Source organism: Amblyomma mixtum, chromosome 10, assembly GCF_055824585.1.
Source record: "Amblyomma mixtum isolate Tamu chromosome 10, ASM5582458v1, whole genome shotgun sequence".
Lineage (NCBI taxonomy): Eukaryota > Metazoa > Arthropoda > Arachnida > Ixodida > Ixodidae > Amblyomma > Amblyomma mixtum.
Genome location: NC_143021.1, coordinates 129,328,548 through 129,353,585, shown reverse-complemented (window position 1 = coordinate 129,353,585; position 25,038 = coordinate 129,328,548). Strand labels below are relative to the sequence as shown.

General features: G+C 47.1%; 1 protein-coding gene across 1 annotated transcript; it reads right to left on the bottom strand.

Moving 5' to 3' along the window:
• Nucleotides 1-1,327: 1,327 nt before the first annotated feature.
• LOC149326935 (G2/mitotic-specific cyclin-B2-like) lies at nt 1,328-24,600 on the bottom strand. Its single transcript, XM_089564728.1, has 6 exons — nt 24,138-24,600; nt 5,667-5,803; nt 4,290-4,539; nt 2,842-2,974; nt 2,033-2,141; nt 1,328-1,375 (listed from the first exon to the last, which is right to left on the bottom strand). Exons 1-6 carry the CDS (start codon nt 24,598-24,600, stop codon nt 1,328-1,330), a joined length of 1,140 nt encoding a protein of 379 aa, XP_089420854.1.
• Between the last annotated feature and the right edge of the window lie 438 nt (nt 24,601-25,038).

The window sequence follows — 25,038 nt, the reverse complement described above, 5'->3', positions numbered from 1 at the left end:
AGTTCCGCGGAGCTCTCTTTATCGGCGCCTGTTTTTCGGATATAGTGCTTTGCGTGCATACAAAGCACTTGTTTGTTATGTATGGAATAAATTTCTATAAACCTACTTTCAGAGATGCATCGCCGATAAACGGTCTTTCAGTTTCCCTTCAGAACAGCTACTGTGCATTAGGGCTCCTGAATTGACGAGGGAAATTACAAAAAAAAAATAAGATGGAGTTTGCCCGCAGCTATAGTAGCTGCTAACTTCTGAAAATATCTCACCAATGACCAACTGTCAACTGGTATACGCAGGTGCGTGCGACAGCGGAGGATGCAAGCATGAAAAAGGCGACGGAACGGTTCGCGAACTTCCGCTCGTGATTGTGGCCTCTGTGCCTCGTGTAGCAGTCCATTATTTGGCTGAGGTGCTCATGACAACACAAAGCAGTCATTCGCCAAGTTGACATGTGCCCACCTTGGAAGGTATTTCAGAGAACCTGCAATGTTACACGTGACCACTAACACACCCGGCTAAGTAGCATTTAATTCTCATGTGTAACAGAGATCTAGTGTGGCCGCTCGAAAATTCAGCAGCCATAATTTCAAGATTTCTCTGTATGTTGAGACGTACTGTTTTTTCCTTACAAATAAGTTTTCGAACGGCCTAGCGGCGCTAAGGCGGTTCGAATGCAATACGAACCCGCATGTTTCTGAAGCACCTCGTGCAGATGAAAAGCACTGGCAGTTCTGTGGAGACCACTCAACTACGCATCATTTAAATCATGGGTGTAGCACAGGTAAACTGTTCCCGCTTAAATCTTGCAGTACCCCATAATTCATGCTTTTTCTATTACCTTGCCTTCTGACATTCATGTTTCCTACGTGGCGTGGAGCCGTCAGATATCCACTGCAGAGATGTATCCTACGCTAACTAAAGGTATATAATAGCAGAGGAGCATTGCTCCTCAGATTTGCGACAGATCGGCGGAAACAAGAACAGAGTTCAAGAAAATTGCGCGTACTTATCAAACCTGGAATGGTCTCGTGTGTACAGCACGAATATCATCAACACAGCATGCACAACCTTCCACATTCACAATAGAGCTGCCTGACCTTAATGTCAGCACTACTTCACGAAGGAAGCTGCTTCACACGTACACAAGACGGTGTGGTCACTTTAATAAAAGATTTATTACGAATGATGCATGCGAAGTATGAAGAAAACAGAGAATGGCAACAATTGCAGAAATATGTAGTCTCCCATGATGTGCAGTGGTATGTGTAGCTTCAACTTCAGAAGGCCTTATTTGGAATCTGAAGAAGCTGGTCGGGTTTGGTGTTCGATATCAGCCGAGAGTGTGATACCAGTCCTTCTCGTAGATCTCGTATGGAGTCTGCAAAAGCAAACAGAAATGTTCAGTCTGTTGCCGCAGGAGACAAACAAATGCTGCAAGATCGTTGGGCCAATATTTTTCCAAGGTCGACAATAGGAACAGTAGCTAGAGGAAAAGAAAGAATATCAGTAGACGAGGCGAAAATACACGATAGTGCAACATTTGCATTACCAACCTTTCCGGCTTTCTTGGTGAAAATGTTTTTAATTTGGAAGATTGTAAGTCATTGTTGTCGAAGTATAGGCAATGGCCGATTCTTCCGTCGCTCGCCTAGAGCATTTAAAATTGCCATAGAAAACCATTGGGGGAACCATTTTCGCAACAGCGAAAACGTTACGAGCACAAAACAAAAGAATGAAAGCCTGCCGAAGGAAGCACTGCGGATGTACTGACTGTTAAAGTGAAATCTTAAAATATATGCAGTGATTGTGTTCATAAAATCTTTTGAATTGAAATGTGATTTCGGCCGCAATTGCTGGGTATGAGACTCCTTTAGTCATCGCTATCGCTCACTGTGCTTACCTGCTATGTGTCACACTTCCCAGAGAATGAAAAAGGCCGCACGTTTAAACTAGCCGCAAGTGAGATGCAGAATATGTGGCAACAGAAGAGGTATCACTAGAATTGGGCACAGAAAAGGCGGAAAACGATACCCACCCACTTTTCGCTTTCGCATGCGGCCAGCAGGAACTCTTGCATCCACGTCACTATAGGCCGCAGGGAGCCTATATCGTGGCCACTGGAGGAGTGCATCTTGTAGTCCCAACTGGAAATTAACAGCAGTGCGCTCATTAGTCACATATGATAGAATTGATTTTATTTCAGGAACAAATTATGGCTTTCCAGAAACGCCTATGTGCCTTACAATAGTACCTGTGGCAGAATTGGAGAGAAGATAACATTGCACACATAAGATATAATGCCACTTTGATTTACGTATTTGATAAGAAGCTGTAATATTACCGCGCACTTGTGCCGCAAATTCATTGTGCGATAACCTTAGAATATAAACAGAACGAATCTTATTAGAGCGCTAAAAATGCCCTGGTCACTGCACGGCAACATGAAAGTAACACAACTCTTGAATAGTATATAAAAAAACAGTTTGAAAAAGTTGTACTTAAAAACTATAAATGCGCTTAAAGAAGGTAAGATCTCACATTTTTTAAACCAATTAGCATAGCGGGGACACGGGCATTTCTCATCGTGCTAACACCTGTTGTGGCTAATGGTTTGGTGAACGAGATTTGTCTTTGTTCGAGAAAACCTTCTTGCGAATAACTAACAGATAGAATTTTGCATGTTGTGAACTCGGACCAACGATGATTCTGGTCTAAAGTTTAACTAAGACATTGTCGGCCTTAATGTAGATGCAACTTAATATACTGTTCTGGAATTTGATTACTGCACGCTTTTCCTGTTGTACCCTCTACAGAAGGAAAGACAGTAAGGTCTCAGTGGCATACCAGAGGTTTTTCCTGCCTTGAAAGTGCATGGCGCAGTACAGAGCCGATGCGGCCTTCTTGGAGGGCTTTATCCAGGCCATGGTGTAGTCGTCCAGGCACACCTCCAGGATGTACAGGGCCGTCAGATGTTCCGCTTTGCTTGCCAGTGAAGGGCAGGAAACGTGGGGCAGCCAGTCAGTTAAAAAGGCAGCAACTTCACTACACGGGTCTGTGGAGCAGACAGGACCTTATCAATGGCTATTTCTCGTCCCCTGAAACTAGTGAGAAATAAATCAACAAATATTCAATCAGGAAACCGCTCAGGCGCAGCACTCAACAGCATTAGATTATTCAGAAAAAAAATTGTTGCTTGTATGGTGCATGGACAATAAATCTTTGCCAGCAACTTTTTCTTTAAAAAAAATTTACCACCTCTACACGTAGGTTGATCTAACAAAACTATTACCCCTAGTAGTTGTTATTTTGGCAATGCCTCAAAATATACCAATCCTTTCCCAGCCTTTCGCACTTGCAGAGTTGTTCAGGTGCCTTTCTCAAGGAAGAGAAAGAACCGTGCCTTTTAGTATGCAGTCATATTTAAGAAAAAAGAATTTCAATTTTGACACATGGCTGCCGATTGCTCACATGGCACTCCAAGAGGAATTACCGAGAGTACCTGGAATTTTAAACCATGCTCGAGCATACTTCGACGTCGTGAAGGTTAATTATTATAGGAGAAAATTGCTGTTGGCCAGTATGGTTAGCTTACCACAGCCTAGCAGGTAAACGACATCGTTCGCCACCGCAGCCCCATTAGTTTTCTACACCGAAAATCGTTTCAAACTGATCAGAAGTGAAGTGAGTGGCGCGAAAAGTCTTACACTGTTTTAAGCAGCCAACAACATGCTCAGAAATAAATGTGTAGTTGGTTTTACTGAGAACAAAATCTGCATAGTTGTCCCTTTAAATGAAAGCGTGCATCTAATAAGTAATGGCTTGCTCTCGGACGAAGGCAAACCGCGATGTTAAGGACTTCACTTTACTGAACCATAATATAGTTTAATAAATTAAGTTTCGATATTTCGTCAGCTAATCGCCATAAAACGTGCCGCATGCATGCGTCTGTGGGTCATCTGCGCATCGGTCTGTGCTCTATAGGAAACATTACAACCTCACCGCTCCGCTTAGAATCTCCAAACAGCTATAGTACAATGGTGACAATGTTGTGGCACCTTAGAGTCTGTTCTGAAAGCTCGCCTGTATCCAGCACCTATCTAACTTATTGCGCGGCGAAGGCACGTCCTTGATGGCGAGCAACATGACAGGCTTATTGCCATCCACAAATTAATGAGCACACCACTCCAATACTCTGAAAGCTTCCATATTTTCTGCTATGAAAAGCAGTCATTGTGGAACACCCTCCGCAGACCACAATAAGCCAGGAATATAACCGAAAGCACGAAGTGCACATGCCTTGGCAGCCTTGCAGTTGAGACTCAGGAAGTCCAGGGGCAACGGCAAGTACAGGGACCAATCGATGGTCTGAAGAATGTCCTCTTCCATGTTGCACAGTTCCCTCTCCGTGGTTTCTCCCGTGCCTAGAGTCGATGCGAGGTAGGAACGGTAGGGAAGGTGGCACTCGGGCTCCTTGTGCTGCACCGCAACACACAGTGCTGCAGCCCACAGCAGCTCCATCTGGCGCTTATCCACGGAGCGCATCTGAATAGGGAAAAGCAGCAGAGAGCGGAGCACGGAACAGTCAAGAGACAGTCTTCACTCATAGCTCCCAGCAGAGCTTTGTACACACATACACATTCTTCCGGCACTCTTAGTCAAATAAAACTGCAGCAAAACAAGCCTAAGAACTGATTGATATGCTCTTGGCTTAGTTACAAAGCGCATCAGGATAATTAGTGCCATGGCGTCAGAAGCCCTTTGTTATCCGTCATTCACCACAACACATCACGCTAACGAAGGGTAGACGATATGGAGTTAACGAGAGCTTGTGTTCGAATAAAGTGTTCCCTTTTGAGTGTACCTTTACAAGTACAGCCTTTGTCAAAAGTTTGGAGCCCAGGGGCTTTTGTTTTGAACCACACTGCGTCGTTCTTAATGGATCTCTAGCGCTCCAAATTTCCTGGACATAAGAACATTTCTGGTACTGCCTCTTGCAATAGATAGGACTTCCATGAATGCTCCTGGAGTCCCAATATAAAGCTTGGAAGTGAACCCCCTGGGCTCCAAACTTTTGACAAAGACTGTACATATTTAAGACGACACACCTACCAGAGCATGTCTTCAGTACGATCCACGGTCTGAAGCTGCAGCATGAATAGTTCCAGCAACCAACTAGCAATGGCGACATGATATCACACAGCCACAAACGATGAACCAACTTATATCACGACTTGGTGCTTTGCGAATGAAAAAGGAAAAACAATAAAAGCTGCAGATGCCTTGTTATAAGACACACGAACTTGCAATACTTGAGAGATCGAGTTACATGGGAAATTTGACGTATAATACTTTACTTCGGTAATTCAGAAAATCAAAAAAGAATTGTGCTGCCTTAACGAATGGAAGGATAAAGAATCCACAGTGAAGTTTCAAGCTTTTCCTAGCATAATAGTTAGTAAAGATGGTTCCTATATGTCGCAAGTTTCGCGTCGATTTAAGCTGAAACGTAACTCTAGGCCATCTTTCACTTGCATCAAATACGAATTTGTTCGTACATGTACCAGACTAAGTAAAGCTGAAAGTCAGCGCTCTATTTTCTAATGCTCCACTCTTCTTTCGGGAGCTTCTTGTGAACACTATTCAAATGTAATGATAGAAGCTTTGCTTACCTGCAAGTAGCGATCCGCGAGGGAGACAGCCAGAAAAAGCGTCTCCGGCGAGAACTGCAGCATGGTGCGGGTCCCGATGAGCCAGTGAACATTGCGCTCCCGTACTGAGCGACCAACCACTTTTGGGCCGCTCAAAAATTCCCGTTTAAATTGGTCGCGTCAGCCCCCCCCCCCCCCCACTCCCCCCTTCCGGGAGCTAAATGAGCCACGGCGTTGGCCATTCCTTGAAACTTCAGTGTTCGAAAGCCCCCGTACAACTTCTTGCCAACGGGCTTTTTTCCACTTAATGCCGGATGAAAATGGGGAACGCCTTCGCTGTAGGTGTTATTCCTACTATGCCGTTTCACAAAATAAACTGGCCAAGTGCACAGCGGATTATGTGTCCACAGCTGACTCATATGCCTATGCTCTGTTTAAGCCGGAACTGCTTTAGCTACTATACTCCGGGAAAACTCCTCTTCAAAGTGCTGCAGAGGGGAGGGAAGAAAGAAAAGAAGCCAAGCTTTTGTCCCTCTGGTGTCGGGCATGGGCTGCTCATTGTTCAGGAGAGGGGTGGGTAGGGTGAAAAGGGGTAAGCGTTTTTGTGGTTTCGGCACAGCAAAATTCAAAAGGAGCAATTGTTACAGATTACTTGGGTGCTTACAGAGCTGGTACGCTTAGTGAGTTCGGGTCGTTCCCTGTCAGAACGCGCACGAGGTTCAAACAGGTCCGCGGTTTTTTTGTGTGAAATGTGAGAAAAATCAGCATTCCGTTAACACACTGCTTTCTTATTTATGCAGTTAAGTTTCTTCATGCGTGCGGAAACAAAAGTGAAAATAATTACAATTGCGAGAGTTACCCTACGCGTTGCGCCCGAGATGACGCTGTCCAAGAAAGAGACTACGTCAAAAGCATCCACTGCATGTTACGTTTCTTTCGGTTGTTTTATGCGTATCTAGTTCTGCAGAGAAGTCCCCAGAGGTATGAAACAAAAACATAATAAATTGTTCATTTTAGTTTTACGATTTTTCTTTTTAGCCGCAATGGTGCCGCAGTCCAGGAACTCAAGCCTGATGCATCTGCTTACGGGAATCCTGCATTCTAAATGTCTCCTGTGCTGGTGTCTTTATCACTGGAGCCGGCTACTTCCTTGTCGCCCCAAGAATTAGGGCTGCCTATTCAAAAACTCTCTATTGCTCTAGCACTCAACAGTGAAGGCACTATGGCAAAACCGATTTGTTCGTTGACTCTTGGAGGGACACCAGGGGAGGCAGCTCAAGGTTAGGGGTTATTTAATGGGTCAGTCTTAGGGATGGGCTGGATTGAGGTTCCTTAAACACAATTCCTGTTTTACAAAATGCAGACCCTGGCCACGTTTTTTGTCCAAACTCCAACAAGAACAAGTTAAAAGCTCAACAATTTCAAAGCCTCTTACTTCTCTGATACAATCTAACGGTAAAAAGGGGTTTTGTTCGTTGCTGTGATTATTCAGTGACGTTATACAGGATGTTTAGGACCATCGCCCACTTCCGTTGTTCCTTCAAGTTGTAACGAAGTTCAGGTTCACCGAATTTTCTGATGTTTTTACACAGTCGCGGCAATAGGCTAATATACAATTGATGAACGCTTGTGAAGCGCACATGATGCGCAGGAATCGTAAAAGCAATCACATTTTTTATCTACTCCTGTGCTCGAGCTGAACGGTCAAAGGTGAGATAAACCTGCGTTATGTTCCCTCTAGACTGTAAGCTCGAGAAAGAATCCATAGTAAAGTTCCTTTAGATCAGTACTGGCAAGTCTATTACTCGTAATGAATAGCCTCAGCAGCGCGATAAAATGAAGACGACGAACACACACTGAGACTACAGCATTGGCTCTGCAGCTGATTCTCTTGTGCCTATTTTCTTTTGAATCCTCCTCGTTTTTCCGCGCTGCTTAAAATTTCCAGCGTAGAGAAGATTCGCGTTAAAAGCTCGGGACTACTGCTACGAATGTTTTCAGCAGGCTTTGCTTCCCAAGTGGTTTTTTTTGGAGCACACCCGATGAGCGGTTATTTTGGGTGAAATAAATATATGAACCGTCCTTACGGAAAACATTTTTGATCTGCAACATCTTGACAATACACGTGCTTTGCCAAAAATCACAAAATATTATTCCTGCGTGGTTCAATGTGTGCGATGATTGCATTCAGTGTAGACTGTGAATATGAATTGTTCCGATTAAAAGTATAAATGGCTGCTGCCCGCATTTAAACGCCTTATCATGAAATACTGCGACCAGCAGTAAGAGGCGCAAATGAGGAAATCCTGTTTTTTTTTTCTGCCGTCACGAAATCAAGGACTGTAATAGAATCTTTCTGCCAAATACCTGCAGGGATAAAGACTCTCAACTGACGTTTGTGACGAGGAGTTTTTCTAACTGGAAGCAAGCTATTATAAGATTTTAGAGACATGAGGCCTCGAAGCTGCATCGTGCGGCCATTAGCGTAACCGCAGCTACCAAAGCGTGTTTGTACGTAGCATCTGCTGATGTAATTGGGAAGCAAAAGAAAATGAAAGACTGACTGAAAGCACTGATAGTGTTATTATCTTCATTACAGTACTTAGAGTGCCAAGGACTGGCAGTGCGTGGTCATGATGACGCAGAAAGTCATCTAAGGCAGCTTCTGGAACTTCGAGCCAACGACATTCCAGACCTGCAACCATGGTTATCTCGAACAAAGTACAGGTGGCCTCTCATGACATTTTACATGAAATTTTGGAAATAATGGCTAATGATGACCTTTCAACAGCTTTAGATTCTACTCAACCGCCACAGCCACATTTCAACTTTTGCCGGAGAAACTAAGGATGTGTCAACATCGTATCACCCCACCTGGTTTTTCTTTAGTATTGTATGGTGAACATAACTAATAACTGCCACTGTTATTTTTTTGTGTTTGCGTTTCATAGCTATCCACCTTCCAGTATTTACTGACTTCACAAGCCTTTCACAAATAAGGTAAGATGCTGTATCAGTGAAACCCGATACGTGCAACCTGTCAACCTCCACATGAAAGCTCTGCTCCAATGCTTAAAATCAATCAAGTAACAAAGCACTCTTCAATGCTGAAAAAGAGTCCAGAATTTTGCACTGTGTGCATAATGTGCGCTGTTAAAATTCAGTACCATTTTTTGCTCTAGGAGAAATCTACCAAGTGAAATAACATAATTTATTTCAGTATCGACAGACAAATACAGTGCCCATAACTCTACAGGGTGCTATCAAAAATGCAGTAACAGCTTCACAGCGGCCATGATACGATAAAAAGCTAAACCTCAAATGCATAAATACGAAAACTATTTGCTTTCGTCGCTCGAAGGTGAAAGCTAACTCATGCGTGCTCTTTTCGAACACCTACATAATGTCTACCACAAGTGGATTTAAGCCACAATGGTTAGCAATTACTAAGGAATCATCAGCATAACAAAACGTCCTGCTGAAGTTGCATTCCATGACCCATTGCCAAACTCGGGTAAATTCACAAAGCGCTCGTGGTCCTCTTGAGTAAATACAGGCGTCAGTGTTGAGCATAAAGACTGATGGCCGACACCTTAATTGTGAATTGCAAGTAAAACGACAAAAGTTTAGGAAAGCTTAAACTTATATTTCACATTTCTTGCATGATATTCCTGTACATTTTTTTACTGCAATCACGTGCAGTAAATATGACTTTATTCTTAATCGAATTATGAATTTTAAGCAAAAATCAATTCTATAAACATGAGAAGATATGTGGGCAGCACCGGTCTCTTGCGTTTATATTTTCGAAATAAATCGCTCCAGCAGTGCGTTAGCCAAGTATGAAACCAGTTATATGGATTACATACTACACAGGGCTGCTGCATTTTCTCGTGGTCATTAAAAACCTCGGCGAAACGGGCTTAAATTAGCATTGCAAAAAATGAAAGCTGCGCAAAGGAAACTGCGAGATGATTAATTTCTACCATACGTTTTCTATATTTAAACTCGCTAAAAATTGCGACTTATAGTACGCATGGTGCCGTGAAATGGTGAGCAAGAACACATCGGCAAATAACGACTCGTTGCCGAGATCAGTAAGTGCAAAAGAACTAATTCACATGTGTGCTCTCCAGGGCGGATAGGGGCGATACTGACTTCCTATCTGAACGCCTCATCCAGGCGTGTATTTGGTTTTGCTTGTGTATTTACTTTTGGGTGAGGTGGTCGGGGTCGGACAGATGGGTGTCTACTCGAAAGCGAGCCACACGTTTAGAGACGAATGAGAGGATATAGGAGTACATGCGGGGGCCACAGTTCAAGGAGGCGAGCTGAGAAAGGACGTGTTCGTGGCAAACAACGTCGAAGGCCTTGTGAACATCGACGGTCAAAAGTGCATGAATTTGAGTGGGTATAGGTGACAGGGAGGTTTGCTGGAGAATCAGAAACATGTCCTGTGCACAGACGCGGCGTCTGAAGGCAATCAGAGAATAAGGGAAGAACTCCCTCGCCTCGAGAAAATTAGAGAGTCGAGTCAGGGCCATTCGCTCAACGGTGTTACCAACGCAGGACGTCAGGGAGATTGGGCGGGAGGTAATAGAGAGAGGGAGGTTCGCCCGGCTTTGGAATCATAGAAATGAGGGAGGAGGTCCAGGAGCTCGGCAGGCAGCCGCTGTCCCAGGCCTCATTGTAGGTCTGAAGGTGGAATTCTTTGGCGCAATCAGGAAGGTTATGAAGTGTGGTGTATGTAATGGCATCCTCACCGGGAGCCGAGTGTGCAGCATTGGCCGCCAGAGTCGATTCGAGCTCCCGGGGAGTGAAGGAGTGGTCACTATCGGGGTTAGGTTCGTCAGAGTATACCGGGTAGGAAGATGTCAGTTTGGGCGGGAGGTAGAGAGAGGCGAGCTGATCGAAAACATCGGAGGGAGTCCCCTGGGAGGGCTTTAGCTAGAGTGGGACGAAGGGCAGGATTAGCGTACAGGAGGGATTTAAAAAGAGACCATGCGGATCGCGAGTGCAATGCAGAGTGAAGGCCATCACAAAAAGCATTCCAATGAGAGTGCTGGATGGAGGCGCGTTGGGCGACGATCTCGGCCCGCAGAGCAGTGATGCGGGAGGGAAGTTGGGCATTGTGGGGTAGAGAGCGAAAGGAGCGTTGAAGAATTTTACGACGACGCCATAAACGGAGAAAGTGAGAATCTGGGTCTGGCATGGGGTGACGAGAGCGAACGCGACGGCTACTGGACGTGAGCGCTGCAGAGATGGGCAACATCCAGTCGTCCTAGGATTGAAAGGATTCGGAAGCGAGATTAGTGCGTTAGCCGTGCCAGCCAATGTGAATAACCGGATGACATCGAGGGATGTGCTAAAGTGAGGTGGTAATATGGATGAGAAAGTGGTCACTGAGCAGAGTTTCGTCTGTCACCTGGCAGTGAAACGAAAGTGAACACCGAGAAAAAGTGAGGTCGGGTGTCCTGGGACGCTATGAGGCAGTGCTCGCTCGAGTAGGGGAACCAGGAGTATTAAGAAAGGTGAAGTGGCGTTCCTGGGCCAGCAAATGGAGGAGGAGGTCGGATTTGAGGGTTTGGGGGTATCCCCAGAATGTGCGCGGGGCATTAAAGTCACCACCAAAGACCAGATGGGAGGTAGAAGGAAGAGAGTGAAGAAACTTGCATAGGACTGAGAACTAAGAGGAAGTGGCAGGGGGGTTGTAGAAAGACAAAAGGGCGAGTCAGATGCGGGGAGAAGGATGGTAATAGACCGCAACAACAAAATATTTAAGAAGGGTGGAAGAGATGTAAAATGGCTCGACGAGCACTTCGCTGCGTTCATAAATAGACACAAGCGGTGTGACCGTAGTGGCAAATTAGGCACGGTAGCCTCGCACAGTTCGGGCCGTCCGAGTCTCCTGGAGAAGAAGAAAATGGAGCAGGGGCAGTAGATACTGATAAAGGGGGGTCTTATTATGGCACTGATGTCGGCAGTTCTCCTGCACAGTCTCGAGGTCCTTGGCAAACACCATTATGATAGTGCAGAGGTAGAAGCTCGTGAGGGTACGCGTTCCTTCTTTTTGGCCGAATGTGGTGACTCATGCACTTATTACTAAAACTCCTCCTTCTGGATTCAGCCAATGAAGCAACCAATAACTGACGTCATCCTCCCTGGAGCGCAAACGTGGGCTCCCCGTGTTAGGAAGACTCCGCCAGGTGTCTGAAGAAGTGGTTTCGCTTTTTGGACTGTTTGAGCGGAGTTCTGACTGTAAGAGGTCTTAGAACTAAAAGTAAAACAAACTCACGGCGCTCCGAGAGCTTTCTCTTCTTGGCAATGAGAAAAAGAGTCCTAGGAGCTGCGGTATTTCGCAGACTGTTATGGTGCGCAAAATGCCTTAATAGTGAAACTTACCCAGATGCAGGGGTAGTGACGTGTCGAATTATTTTGTCCCCCCAATAAGCTACCTCCCCTAAGTCTTCTATCTGAAAGTTATGGAAAGGGAAACAGTCGGCACGCCCTTATCGCCTCTATTCCCCTGAATTGCTCTACTTTAATAAATTCCCGCTGTCCGAACCGGTAGCTTCTCCACTTCCAAGAAATGATATGGAATACCACAACAACAAAAACTCAAAGCGCTTTTCAATCAAAGTTTCACAATAAAAATTCTCCCACGGTAAAGGATGAACTGTAGCGACGAAGATGTTTTGACGCGGTACCGGCAGTGCTATCGATGAGGGCGCGCTGCTGGTTAGCTCTGGAACGAACACCGGCGGGTATAGAAACGCTGTAAAGTGCCTGTTGCTTTTAAGGCCAATAAATCTCTTTGCAAGGAGAAGAAATAGGGAGTAGAAAGCTCGGAAACATTTATGGCCTACCACTCAGTTAAAAGTGGCGTCAAGACCGAAAGGTGTTTTGCATTTCTGCTCGACCAGTTTGCGTTTTTGGAATGGTTACACAGGGCATAGCGAGGTTAGTAAGTGCTGGAGCGGCAGATCATTCTGCTATGCTGCGTAGATATATATCACATGTTTTTTTAAAGAATTCCCCGCATGAATAACGCGCGGTGGGCCGTCGTGTTACAGCAGCAATATAGCAGCAGTTATTCGCGGAACAGGAGAAATGGTTTGGTTTTGGTTTTATGGGGTTTAACGTCCCAAAGCGACTGAGGCTATGAGAGACGCCGTAGTGGAGGGCTCCGGAAATTTCAACCACCTGGGGTTCTTTAACGTGCACTGACATCGCATAGTACACGGGCCTCTAGAATTTCTCCTCCAAAGAAATTCCAGCCGCCGCGGCCGGGATCGAACCCGCGTCTTTCGGGTCAGCAGCCGAGCACCATAACCGCTAAGCCACCGCGGCGGCTACAGGAGAAATTAAAAAATATGGCCATGCATGGTTTGTCCCCGGTTGCAAAACTGCCTTCCCAGGCAGTCGCATTTTTGCTATCACTACTTTTCGCTTAGCATGCCTTAGTGTCCTCGAGGGCTTGCTAGCCGTGCATATCTATGGTAGTTCTCAGTGCAACGCGGATGTTGGGTGCAGCGAAGTCTTAGTATCTTGTACGGACGAAGAATTCTCCAGGAAGCTATCCACTCTACAATAAGTTCGCCTTGAGAATGCTGACAAAATAATGTAACTTCTTGGAGAAAACTGAAGTTTCCAGCAGAACTTTTCATCCCTCGAGCTTTAAAAAAACTGCCACGGAACAGAGCAGAAAAGAACATGATGACAAGAGCGCTGTTTGCCTGATGCTTGTTACCAGATACTGATAAGGATAATAAACCACTTCTAACGTCACAGAACACAGAAACCGGCGAGAACCACAGCATTCGGCACTTCACCAGCGCAAAGTGTTATGATGGAAATACTGGAAATGTGGTTCTGGAAATGAAGATTACACCTCCTTGAGTTCTGTGCCTCGAAAGGCGCTTTCAACCAAACTCCGTGACGCGAGTATCATAGAAGCGACCTGTTGGTGTAATAATTGCAGTGAAGTCCTAGTTCCGAAACAGCCATCAAGAGGGCGGCTTTCCGTCATGGTTCGCGGTTTTTGAAGACAGCGAGTGGAAACTATTCATTAGGGTGAACTGTCGAACTTGAAAAACGGCCAGGCCTCATCTTGCCTGTTCGTTAGTGGCTCGTGAAATATACACGGCATTTATTGTTCACCTATCCACACTCTTACGAACAATGCACGTGACCAGCAAAATGTGGCGATTGACCGTAATTAAAATATTCGCACTCCTGTGCGGATATTTGGTCAAGGAAGTGGAAACGCAGGACATCATGCTGGACATAACGGCTGCTTCAAAAGCATTTCCTGCTCGAACAGTATTTATGTATTCATCGTTCGACAAGAGTCTCCTTCCCAAAAGCGTCAAGCAGTTTCCCATTGCACTGAAATTTGTCAGTGCCTCAGATTATCAAATAAGGCGTGAATTCTTAGGCTACGCACAAGGAAAGAGCTGCGGGGTTGTCCGCACAAAAGTATGGGCATTCTGGCTCGAAAAAAGAGTAGTATTTTTATCCCTTTCATGGGACAAGTTTTTAGGTCCCGCGAGATCTCTTGAAAGCGCAGTGGCAACCCGGGCGGGCAATCTATTGTTCGCTCTTGCGGAGTCACACGAAGTTGCTCTGCGTGAGTTTCCAAGTGGATTCTCCCAAGTGATAAGTGTCAGCGCCGATGACATCAACGCTCCTCAGGACCGCTTTCGGCGATGCGCGATTCGCAGAACGACTGCTGCTTCAGAATTGTTCGTCCACCAAACGTCCGAGGAAAAATTCCCCAGTGGGCACAAGTACACTGCAGTGGTGTGCACAGCCGATGCCTACAAAGTAGACATTAAGACAAAGCTAGAAGCTTTGGCGCTGATAGACGCTTACAAGACACTCAACAACACAATTGATACAATTGAAGGCGGTCGTTGGGAGGATGTAAGCAGCAAGCGCGTGGATTTCCTGGTTGTTCCCGTCGTAGCCGCTATCCTGCACACAGGAGACTGTTATGCATGCACTCTATGCTACTGCTCCGCGTTGCTTTTACACGGCAATTCACAATGCTGACGAGCTCGCCTTCATCGACCCCCTGGAATTCGCTGCTCTGTTTCCCAGTTTCCTTAATTGCTTCCGGGTTAATGCTTGCATTGTATTTTTATGTCCGGTGCGCCTTCTATCGAGCAAACTGCAGCGCCCCGACAGTACTCGCATTTTCCTATTTTTCGCCTCCACTTTTCTTGGGAAGGGCCTACCCACGTCGCTGGCAGAGTGACCACGTTTTCGCGGTCTGGCCACGGCGGCGTGGGTCCTTAACATGATGGCGCTGGCAAATTATATTCAGTCTAGTGTAATCGCTGTCCACAGCACCACAAGAACCCTCAAAAACATTAATTCTTTCTCCGAAGTGAATCAGCAGGTTAGTAAGGGTAGAGTATGTCCGTGCGTTAGCAAGGAGTGGCGCAGCATACTTACGAATCTTTTCCTGCGTGGCGTTTTAAGCTAGTTTGTCATGATACATGTTAGGGAGAATCACTGTAGCAAGGCGGCCCTATTTAAGATTGACTTGCTCCAGTGTTACCAGGGAACAAGCGATGGAACGCACGTGGCCCTCTCAATCTGCATTGACGACGAAGTGGCCGTCGCTGCGCAGTGGGGCCTCGTCCTGTGTGAAAATCCCTTGACGATTGTGCAAGCTTCTGCAGTACATGCTCTAAACCCTCACAGGTAAGAAAAGTGTTTTCCTGAGTGACGTTCGCCATTTTAACATCGCATTACATCACCCTCCTTCTTTTAGGCAATGGCGAGGTTTTCAAAGAGTTTCTAAGAATAGATATCGATAGGAAGAGGGTTATCTCCTCAGATATTTTTGCTGCGCGAGAAATGCAAGCGTTTTTACCTCATAACGTGAGTTAGTTGCATTGAAACCTAGAAATAAATTTATTGTTGGTATTTCTAGCCACTCCCACCCGCCCTCCCGCAAAAGTTGTAACGTTTTTTTTAATCGTGTAAAATTTAATGACTTTACAAGTAATCAGAGCAGACGATCAAGGCAACCGCTTCTTTGTCAACAAGAGGTGCTCCGGAGCCTGTTTACAATTTGTTTGAATTGTTGATGTTGTGATGCTCTTCCTGGTAGCCTGCTGGGATACTGAACAAGAGTCAGCGCGCTGCCTTGCAGAGAAGGCGAATGACATCTTGAAGTGCCGAACAAACATGCACGAAAGACTAGAGGCGATTGAAACAAAGCTTCAAGAAGTCTTAGGATTTGAAACCAAATGCTTATAACTCGAAACTAAGATTAGCAGCACAGAGACACAGTTATAATATAAATTTAGAAAGAGTGTTTGTGAACCTCCAAGACGTTTGGCTGGAGAACAGCCCACAGCTTCGATCCCCTCTGTTCGTATTCAAAGGTGCTCCTCGTTGATATCGTGCTCACTGCTTCGCTAATTTGATGCAGAATGTACCTTACAGGGAGCGCTGCAACAAATACTAATCTTCTGAAATAGTCAATGCTGAAATGAGAGATGGATTGCTGAGCGAAACATGCAAAAAGCGGGCCAAACATAGTGGCACGTTACGGGAGTCAGGAGCGGTTGGCCGCAAGGGGAGTTCATTGCGTTAAAATCTTCATTAACTGATCAAGGAGTCTACAGAAACATCATTTGTAAAGTGTGAGGAGTGCCTTAATTACGATCCCAAGAGAAACGTATGCTCTTTCCTGAAGAGGGAGCTGCACAACTGAACATCTCTCGATTTGAAGTGCACTAAATCTTATTGGCAGCTGTACGAGCTTGTCTGAGAAGAGCAGCTAGTTTTAAAAGCTGGAGAACGAAATAAAATTTTAGAGGCCAAGTTTGGATGGAACAACAAAATTCTACCTTTCACTAGCCGAAATTTTTCCTTGTTTCGATAAGAAAGAGTTGCACGCTGTTGTTGTTGCTGCTGCGACTAAGAGAAGATGAGAAGGAAAGTGCACGGTCCTGCCGACTGCCTCAAGCCGAGGCCCCACCACTGCCGCGTACAGATAGAGTTCAAAGATAAGAGGAAAGAGAAAAGAAAAATTCAGAGGGCACTTTGGCTGTCTAAACTATTGCAAGGAGAGAGCCTTTCCTCTGGCAGTATTCTTTTCCATTTTTTTATTTTTTTACTGATTTTTCCATTTTTGCTGCTTTTCTTTTTTTATTTCTTTTATTTGTTATGAAACTCATGCATTCACTAGATGAGCCTTTATGCATGCAGAAACCTTGTTGTTTCGCGGCAAGGTGATAGCGTCTGCACTTCAAATGCTGAAGGCCTTGGTTCGGTCGACAGCTTCGACACAGGTTTTCTTTTTAAGTGAGGCATTAAAATCTTTCGCCTCAAAAAAACCTGCGTCGCAGCAACCGCGTCCGGCGAAGCGTACGCTGGCTGAAAAAAGAGATAAGCGGCCGTAGCCGCGCTCGCTTCTGAATTCAATATACCTCACCCTTTCAATCGACCGCCCAAAGAGAGCGTGCAACGAAATTATGTACGCTGCCGCAAATATCCCACAGACGGCACCCGACGTGAAATAAAAACATTAAAGAGAAACGCCACTACTGAAGCTGCCACGAAGAGGCCGACGTTTTGTCCCACAGTTGCGGAAAGCGGTGAGTGGAAAGCAGCTTAAGCTTATTAGGTCGAACTCAAAAGCTACTGAGCCTCAAATTAATGGTCTGCAATCCTTCCATTAGTATGGTCTGCTGTTCATCGAAATTCTGTCACAAGGTTTGCCAGAAATGAATCTGAAAAGCAAAAACTGTCTGGTTGTCCTAATATTTCAAACATATATCCTCTTGCGTGCCTTTATTGTGAAGGGGATGAAAACGCAGGACCCATTGTTAACCGTAATGGCGGCGTCAAAATCGTATACTGCACGACCAGTAATGCTGCACTCATTGCTAGACACGAGTATGGTTCGCCACATCGCTAAGCAGTCTCCCATTGCACTGAAGTTTGTCAGTACTTCTGATTATCAGATACAGTGTGAATTTCAAGGCTTCGCCCGCGGAAGGGAATGCGCTGTCGATCGCAGCAACTCAATGGAATTCGGGCGTGAGAAAAGAATAGTATTTCTGCCCCCTTCATGGCGTAAGCTGCCACTGACCACCAAATCTCTGTTTGAAAGCTTGGTAGTAAACGAAGCACGCAACTTGGTGATCGTTTCGGCAGAGTCGCATAGAGAAGCGCTGCGCGAATTTCCCCGTGGACTCTGCCAAGTGGTCAGTGTGGGTGACGAGGACGTCAACGTTCCTGAGGACCGCTTTCGGCTATGTGAGATTCGAAAAACGGTCCTCCCGTCACAAGTCTTTGTCCGCAAGAAATCGGAGGGAACATTCTCCAAAGGGCAGAAATACAGAGTAATCGCGTCTATTACTGGTGGTGCGCAGGGAGACATTAAGACAAAGCCAGAAGCTTTGGCATTGGTAGACGCTTACAGGACGCTGAACAACACCATTGATGCGACTGAAGGCGCAGACTGGCGTGAAGTAAGCAACAAGCTCGTTGACTTCACTGTTGTTTCTGTCGGAGCCGATGCCCTGCAGATAGGGGAATTATTCTTATATGCACACTATGCTCCTGCTCCGCTTTGTTTTTACACGTCTCTTCGTAGGGCTGACAGGTTCACCTTCATGGACTCTTGGACTGCACTCCTTTATTTCGCTGTTTCCCTGATATCAGTGGGGTTCTGCCTTGCGTTGTATTTGAACATTCGCTGGCGCCTTCTATTAAGCAATCTGCAAAACCCCAGCAATCTGGGCTTGTTTCTGTTTTTCACCTGTACGTTTCTTAAAAGCGGCCTACCTACGTCATTGAATTGCAGTCCCTCTTTTCGCGGTCTAGCTCCTGCTGCCTGGGTCCTTGGCATGATGGTGCTGGGAAATTATGTCCAGTCTAGTATCACCTCTGTACGCAGCACAACATCAACGCTTAAAAGCATTAACTCTTTTTCAGAAATGAAGCAGCAGATTAAAAGTGGCATAGTATGTCCGTGTCTTAGCAACGAATGGCGTAACTTCTTTTCAAACTATATGCGGCTAGATTTTCTAAGGGTTCTGTCCATGATGCGAAAGTGGGAAAAATTGTGCGGAGAGGGTCCCATTCTCCAGATTGACATCTCCCAGTGCTACCAGAAAACAAGTGAAGGAACGCATGTGGCCCTCTCAGTCTGCACTGACGACGAAGTGGCAGTCGCTTCACAGTGGGGCCTCGTCCCGGGTTAACACCACTTGACGATGTTGCAAGCAACTGCAATGCACACACTCAACCCACATAGGTAAGCAAAGTTTTCTTGGCGGTGAAATTCATTGTTTTCCATTAAGAATATATTTTCTGTAGCTTTTAACAATTAGCAGATATTTGTATAGCTGCAGTAAGAACAAATAATAACCGAAACAAGAAACTACGTTGGGAAGATATTCGCCAAATATGCGCACTTTGTTTTTTTGTAACTTTCAGATTCTCGTCTCGCCGTGGGCCTCACTCCAGGCTCAACGCATGGGATGTCGCATCTTGTTAATTACATATTAATTTCTCACTTTCATCGTCAAATCAGGAATAATGAATAAAAAAACAGTTGACTCGCCTTTAAGAACTTTTCACAATTGCACGACAGTTGATTTTGACAATATATATATATATATATATATATATATATATGCATTTCGTGCGACATTAGGCTTCCCGCACAGAAGTCGAGCTATGTCAAACTATGCTAAGGATTTAGGAACGGTAAAGTGGGCTCCCAAAAACGGTTCGCACTATAGCATGAAGTCGTTTTGCGCTCTAATCGCAGGCAGTAGATTTTTTTGCGAGAACCTTTGGAAGCTACTCTGCTAAAAGAATGATTTCTCCAGCCGACTCCTTTCTGTGAAGTCCTCCCTATCGGTGTCCAGTCTCACAGTTATGAAGGCTTATGATTGACTTCATACTTTCATAGATTGAGCTGATGAAGTTGCTGTGCACGACAGCTTGTCTCAGGTCATGTTTCACACCACACGAAGGCAGCGACGCTTCCTATTCACGTATCTCAAGACCACCCGCAGTGTTACAGAGGCCTGTATCCGCACCTTTTGCAAACTGCATGGTTCGTTTCAGAAGAAACAGTAGTGCGCGTTAAAATGAAAAAGCAATAGCGACGGTGAAGAATTCACTTGATGGGATGCAGTTACAGGGGTGAGTGATAGAAGCCGCTGCATGAATTTGTTTGTGTAATTTCTGAGGTGACTGAGCGTTGTTACAGGTAAAGGCGGCTAACTTGAGATCCCGGCACAGTTGTATTGGCTTAGCATTCACTTTCAGTGTCCTGTTAGCGATACGCATATTTTTGTGAAGTCCTTCTTCCCTCCTTTAAATTCGTGTCTCAAAGCGATGCGGCGCCAGTAAAACTAAGAAACCTAATCTGAGACATCGTGTTCCGTCTACTATACGAAATTTACAGAGCCCAAATTAAAAAAAAAAAACTTTTTTCAGGCTTTAGCACCCTTCTTCACCATTCCCATTTCGAAACACACTTCTTGGAATGATTCGGTATCATACGGACAACAGATATGAACATTTCTGTAGCACATTATTGGCGAGCTTACATAAATAGTGTTCAGCGACTGGGGTAGGGTTAGGTATATCTCTTTAGAGAGTGCGGCCCTGCTTAAGGTTGAAGAATTCTAAACAGCAGTGTGCGCTTACGGAGAAAAGTGTGGTGATTTAGCTCATCAGGAGCATCCGATGAGCCAAATGTTGTTTTCAGGAAAATTGATGAGTAAAATATATCCGCGAAGCATTTTCTTTCAAGGATTTTCTTTGTTTTTGCTCAAAGCCGCCGGCATGGGTCTGTTCAATTTGCGGTATGAGAGGGCACCAGACTTAACTCGAAGGATCACAGCCATGCGCAAGCGCTCTCCATTGTTCGAGACTGTCGTAATTTTTTAGTGTTACCTCGAAGGTTATTTTCTTGCTTCATATTCAGCGCGACAGACAGCAGTGGAGATCTCGCTCTTCGACGACCGCCCAGAATGTTTGATTCTATTCCCGTCGCCTAGTTTTTCGGCTATTTTGGGCTGGAATCAGACAAATAAAGGCTTCCCTTTTAGAACCTTTCATTGTGTGCAAAACATTTGACCACCTTTACCAATACGTGGCATCTGCTAGAGCTAGTGCACCGCGAACCTGCAATTCTCAGAAAAGGGGGGGTGACGTTGCGTCATCAGCGATGGTTCTTCAAAAGCCACGTAATTATCTTGGGTTCTCTGGGCTGGCCTAGGCAGGCGCCAAGAATGGAAGGGCCAGTAAGAGCGTGTGACGGACTTCGACCGATATGAGGACCAAGGAAAACTACGCTAAGCATTCTTTGTTCGAAGTGGCCAAATTAGAACCTGATACGAGTATCACGATGCTTCCCTGCAGTCTTGGAACTCATTTAAAAACGAGGTCTTGAAATTACTCACGAAGATCGTCTGCCGAGAAAAAATTAATTCGTTGTTCCAGACGCGCATTTAACAGGCAAATGAGAGCATCGTTTCAAACGGTGATGAGCTGTGGCCTGTATATTCTGTCCCGAAGACTCTAACATGACCGAGGAGAAGTAACTGCGCTCCTAATGCGGGACATCAAGGAAAAACTTTTAGACGAGGTGGTCCGAAACCCGCCAAAGACCGCAGCCACAGATAATGTGACTACAATAAAGGAGATCCTCGAGGCCCGTGCTCTCCAATACGACTAGACGCTAGCAGCCTTCTCTACGATGCATGCGGATACTTCAACGACCAGCAATGGCAGCTTATGTGGTAACATCCACGCGGTTGTTCGGTAGGAGTTTGCACACTCGTGCCATCTTATTTGCTGTCTCACCTTGCGTCGCTCAGGGTCGCGGTTCGGAAGAAGTTCACCACGCCTCATGTGTCGCCGAAACGAGCAGCACAAAATAAGAGCTCCAGGCATGACCTGAAGCACAGTTTCGCAAAGCTTCCTCGCGCAAAGTTTCGTTAAACCTGTGTTGGGTTACTGAGTACAACGAGTCCTCCATGTCCTCGGAAATGGCAGAAATGGCACAGGTGCCAGTTCTAGGTAAGAAGTCGACAACGCACATCGAGGTTTGGATGCCCGAGGTGTCGTCGGGCGCCAGGAGGTCCAGTGAACGTTTTAAGAACTCGTCTACCGCTTTTTGCCACGAGCCGTTCTCGACGGAAATGTCCTTAAGGGATGAAGGCCTCGCCTTCCAGTGTACGCGGTTCGCTAGCCAGGGCCTCTCCCGACCAGTGACAAAACTACACTCAGCATAAAAGACACCGGTTTATTCCAGAACATGCCAAAGCGTTTACAGAGGGTCAACATGGAATGCAAACGCGGCGCAGAGCATGCGGTTAAGGCTCTCGTGGGCGCAATGCAGTTACAACAAACCTGCGCTAACACTTGAGCTTGATGAAACAAAGACACACTGAGACACAGTGAGAACGAAGCGGCAGAGATAAGGGCGTGAAGCAGCACAAAAAACCAGGCTGCTGGAAGAGCAACCACTCACGCCAAGCAGCTATGCATTCTGCGGGGACGCCGCTTCCATCATCTGTCTGCATCCCGGTAAGGTACCGACCTGTACTCCGTGTTTATACCGACAGCTCGCGCTAACCGGCCATAGCGTGACCGTGCCCCAGCAGCGATCCCCGGCCGGAATCCCCTCGCACGTTATTCTCGCCGCCCTAATTAATTAGTCGCCCCAGTGAATACATGCCACATCTCGCTAGCAACTGTTGGGTCATGCGCAGTTGCGCTGCACCTGTAGACACCAGATGACTGGAAGACAGCGCGCGGTTCAAATGTAGAAAGCGAGCCTCTGGAGCCCCGCCGGAGATATCCAGTTCTGTGTGCCGTTGTAGGAAAGTGTATGTCGCTCTCTTTCTGTTCACATCTTCAAGAAAACTGCCGAGATTTATGTTCTTAAAATGCTCAAGAGCGCGACATTTTATCGTTGACGATTTAGACTTCACAGGCTTGAAATTGTTAATAGCCTCTTGGGCTTTCGTGGATAACAGGCTTTTGGGCATTAAAACAAAGCCGCCCTCTTTACCGTATTTTATATGTTTCCAGCATCGTCCTATTTACTTCTTCTTCTGATCGCGTAGTTTTTTGCTGGGTTCTGCCGGCAACATATTTCGATCTTTGTCACAGGGTTCTGTTTTTAGAGACCTTTCAAAGGAAACAAAATGCTGAAATGATCGAACAAAACAAAGCAAAAGTAATGTCAAATGCTTGCTGATTTGGGAAATTAAAAATAAAGAAATAATGCCTGTCTCTTTCTACAGGCATTGAGTTTTACGCAGATATTTTTTTTTTGGAGCTTCGGCCTTTGCGAGGAGCAAACTTCACTGACAATCAATACTTTTATCTTTTTAGAGTCTCCGGCAATACGCCTGCAGTCGTAAACGCTGTTCCATTCTGTCTACCAAATGAGTGAGCAAGGATTTTCGGTTGTCATCGAGCAGGTCGTGCGTGGGCAGTGACTCAAGGGCATGCTGCATATCTTCGGGGCTCCAACCTAAAGGTTACACGTTACAGGTTACAACGAAACGCCGAAGGTCCCCCAACGACGCTCCCGTATTTAGTACGTCTGCGGCGCAGACAAAGACGAGCTCTACCACGAACTGACATGAGTTCATAATGAGGCCACCTTGCAGCGTAATCACAACGACCTACCTCAGGCGCGATCACATCCCCCGAAGAAGACGAGACCGAAGTCCAAGATGAGCCTTGTGGGCGATTCCTCATCGCCGGGACGCACAGGCAGTGACTCGAGGCAGGTCTTCGTAACAAAAGGTTTATTCCCACATTGCAGGGGGGTCGGGCGTCGTTGCGCAGTGGGGGTCAGATGGTCCTCGGGCAGGGCAGGTGTCGGGAGAGCCGGTGTCCAAAAAGAGAGAGGCTTGGCGGTCGCGCCTTAAGAAGGCTCCCTCGCGTAGCTTGGTTCCCCCCGCACCACCACTAGGGAGGAAAGGTTCGAGGCTACCCGCGGTGAGCGGCGCGGGATTTGAGTTGGCCCGCGAGCGGACCCTACATCTCGCCCCCCCCCCCCCCCCCCCCCCCCTCAAACGTCCCTCTCGGCTTCCGCCAGTAGGCGCTCGACGACCTCTGGGTCCGGCTCGGCGTCCATGGTTTTGTCGAAGGGGGGAGGGGAGCTAGCTGGGGGGCCGCTCACCGCTGGATGGATGGGCTCCTCACCAGCCGCCTGTGGGAGCGAGGAGCCTGGCTCCACTGGGGGCGCTGCCGGCAGCGCCCTGCAAAGCTCCTCGGCCGCCGGGGACAGCAGGTCTGGCCGGCTGGACTGGAGGATTCGGAGGGCCGCCTCCTCCGGGCTGCCCCTCAGCAGTGGCGCAGCGGGGGAAGCTGCTGCAGCCGCCAAGCACTTCTCCGCCGCCTCCTTTCGCGCTCTATGCAGCGCACCGGCCTCGTGGTGGAGCTGGTGCACAACAAGTGTGCCGCAGAGGGAACACAGGCCGGCCCGCTCCTCGTCGTTGTACACGGCCGGTGGCTCCTGGTCCCTTTCCTGCAGGGTCAGGCTGCGGAAAGACAGCGGCACTTCCTGGAGGTCGCCGTGCGAAGGTGGTGCGCCTGGTCCCGCCACCTGAACCGCGCGCAGTAAGAGACGGCCGCTCGTTTGGCGACCGTGGTCCAGGTGACCACGTGCCGCAGGACCCGGGGCCGCTTGGCTTGCCCTGCGCTTGATCGTCCCTGGCCCTCTTGCGTTGGCCTGCACCACTGGGAGGTGCTCTCCAGTAGTTGGCGGCGCGGCTAGGCTGGCGGTGGGGGCCACCGCAGCCATGTAACCGGCGCCACTCGCGCGGCTCCTACCTCCGGCTGGGTGGCGCGCCTTGATGGCGGCCACCGTTGGACGTGGTCTGCCTTCCCTTCTGGAGTCCGAGCCACGGGTGTCGGTCCGCTGGAGCTTCTTAGAAGGCATACTTGAAGGGCGAGAGCATTGCGAGTGATTATTAATTGAGAGACACGGGTGCTACCTGGCCCTCAGGTTGTAGCGTCGGTTACGAACCGTACCGCTACCTGCTCCTCCTCCCGGGGGCGAGATCGCCGCATTGCGCTGATTTCCACCGCTTCGCAGTCATCGTACTTGCGAAGGTGGAAAGCCTTGAAATCAGCGACATGCACCGGACCGGCGGTTTCGCCGTTTGTCAACAACCGCAGCTGGTAGGTGAGCTGCGTAGTCTGTGCCGTAACTTCGTACGGCCCAGTCCACTTGTGAGCTAGCGACGCGGCGAAACCGCGTGCTGTGTTACTAAGCGGGTGCGTTCTCTTGAGTACTAAGTCGCCCGTGTTGAAAACGACGAGACGGCGGCCTTTGTTGTACTGATCCGCCTACTCCATGCGAGCGACATTGAGGTTT

Bases quoted from the DNA above. Each gene is read 5' to 3' on its own strand.
- LOC149326935 (XM_089564728.1), bottom strand. From the start codon at position 24,600: ATGCCTTCTAAGAAGCTCCAGCGGACCGACACCCGTGGCTCGGACTCC. The intron at 5,804-24,137 runs GCCTGTGTTCCC...TTAAACGGGAAT, and splicing joins CAACGACGAGGAGCGGGCCG to TTTTGAGCGGCCCAAAAGTG. The intron at 4,540-5,666 runs GTAAGCAAAGCT...TTCCCTATTCAG, and splicing joins TCGCGGATCGCTACTTGCAG to ATGCGCTCCGTGGATAAGCG.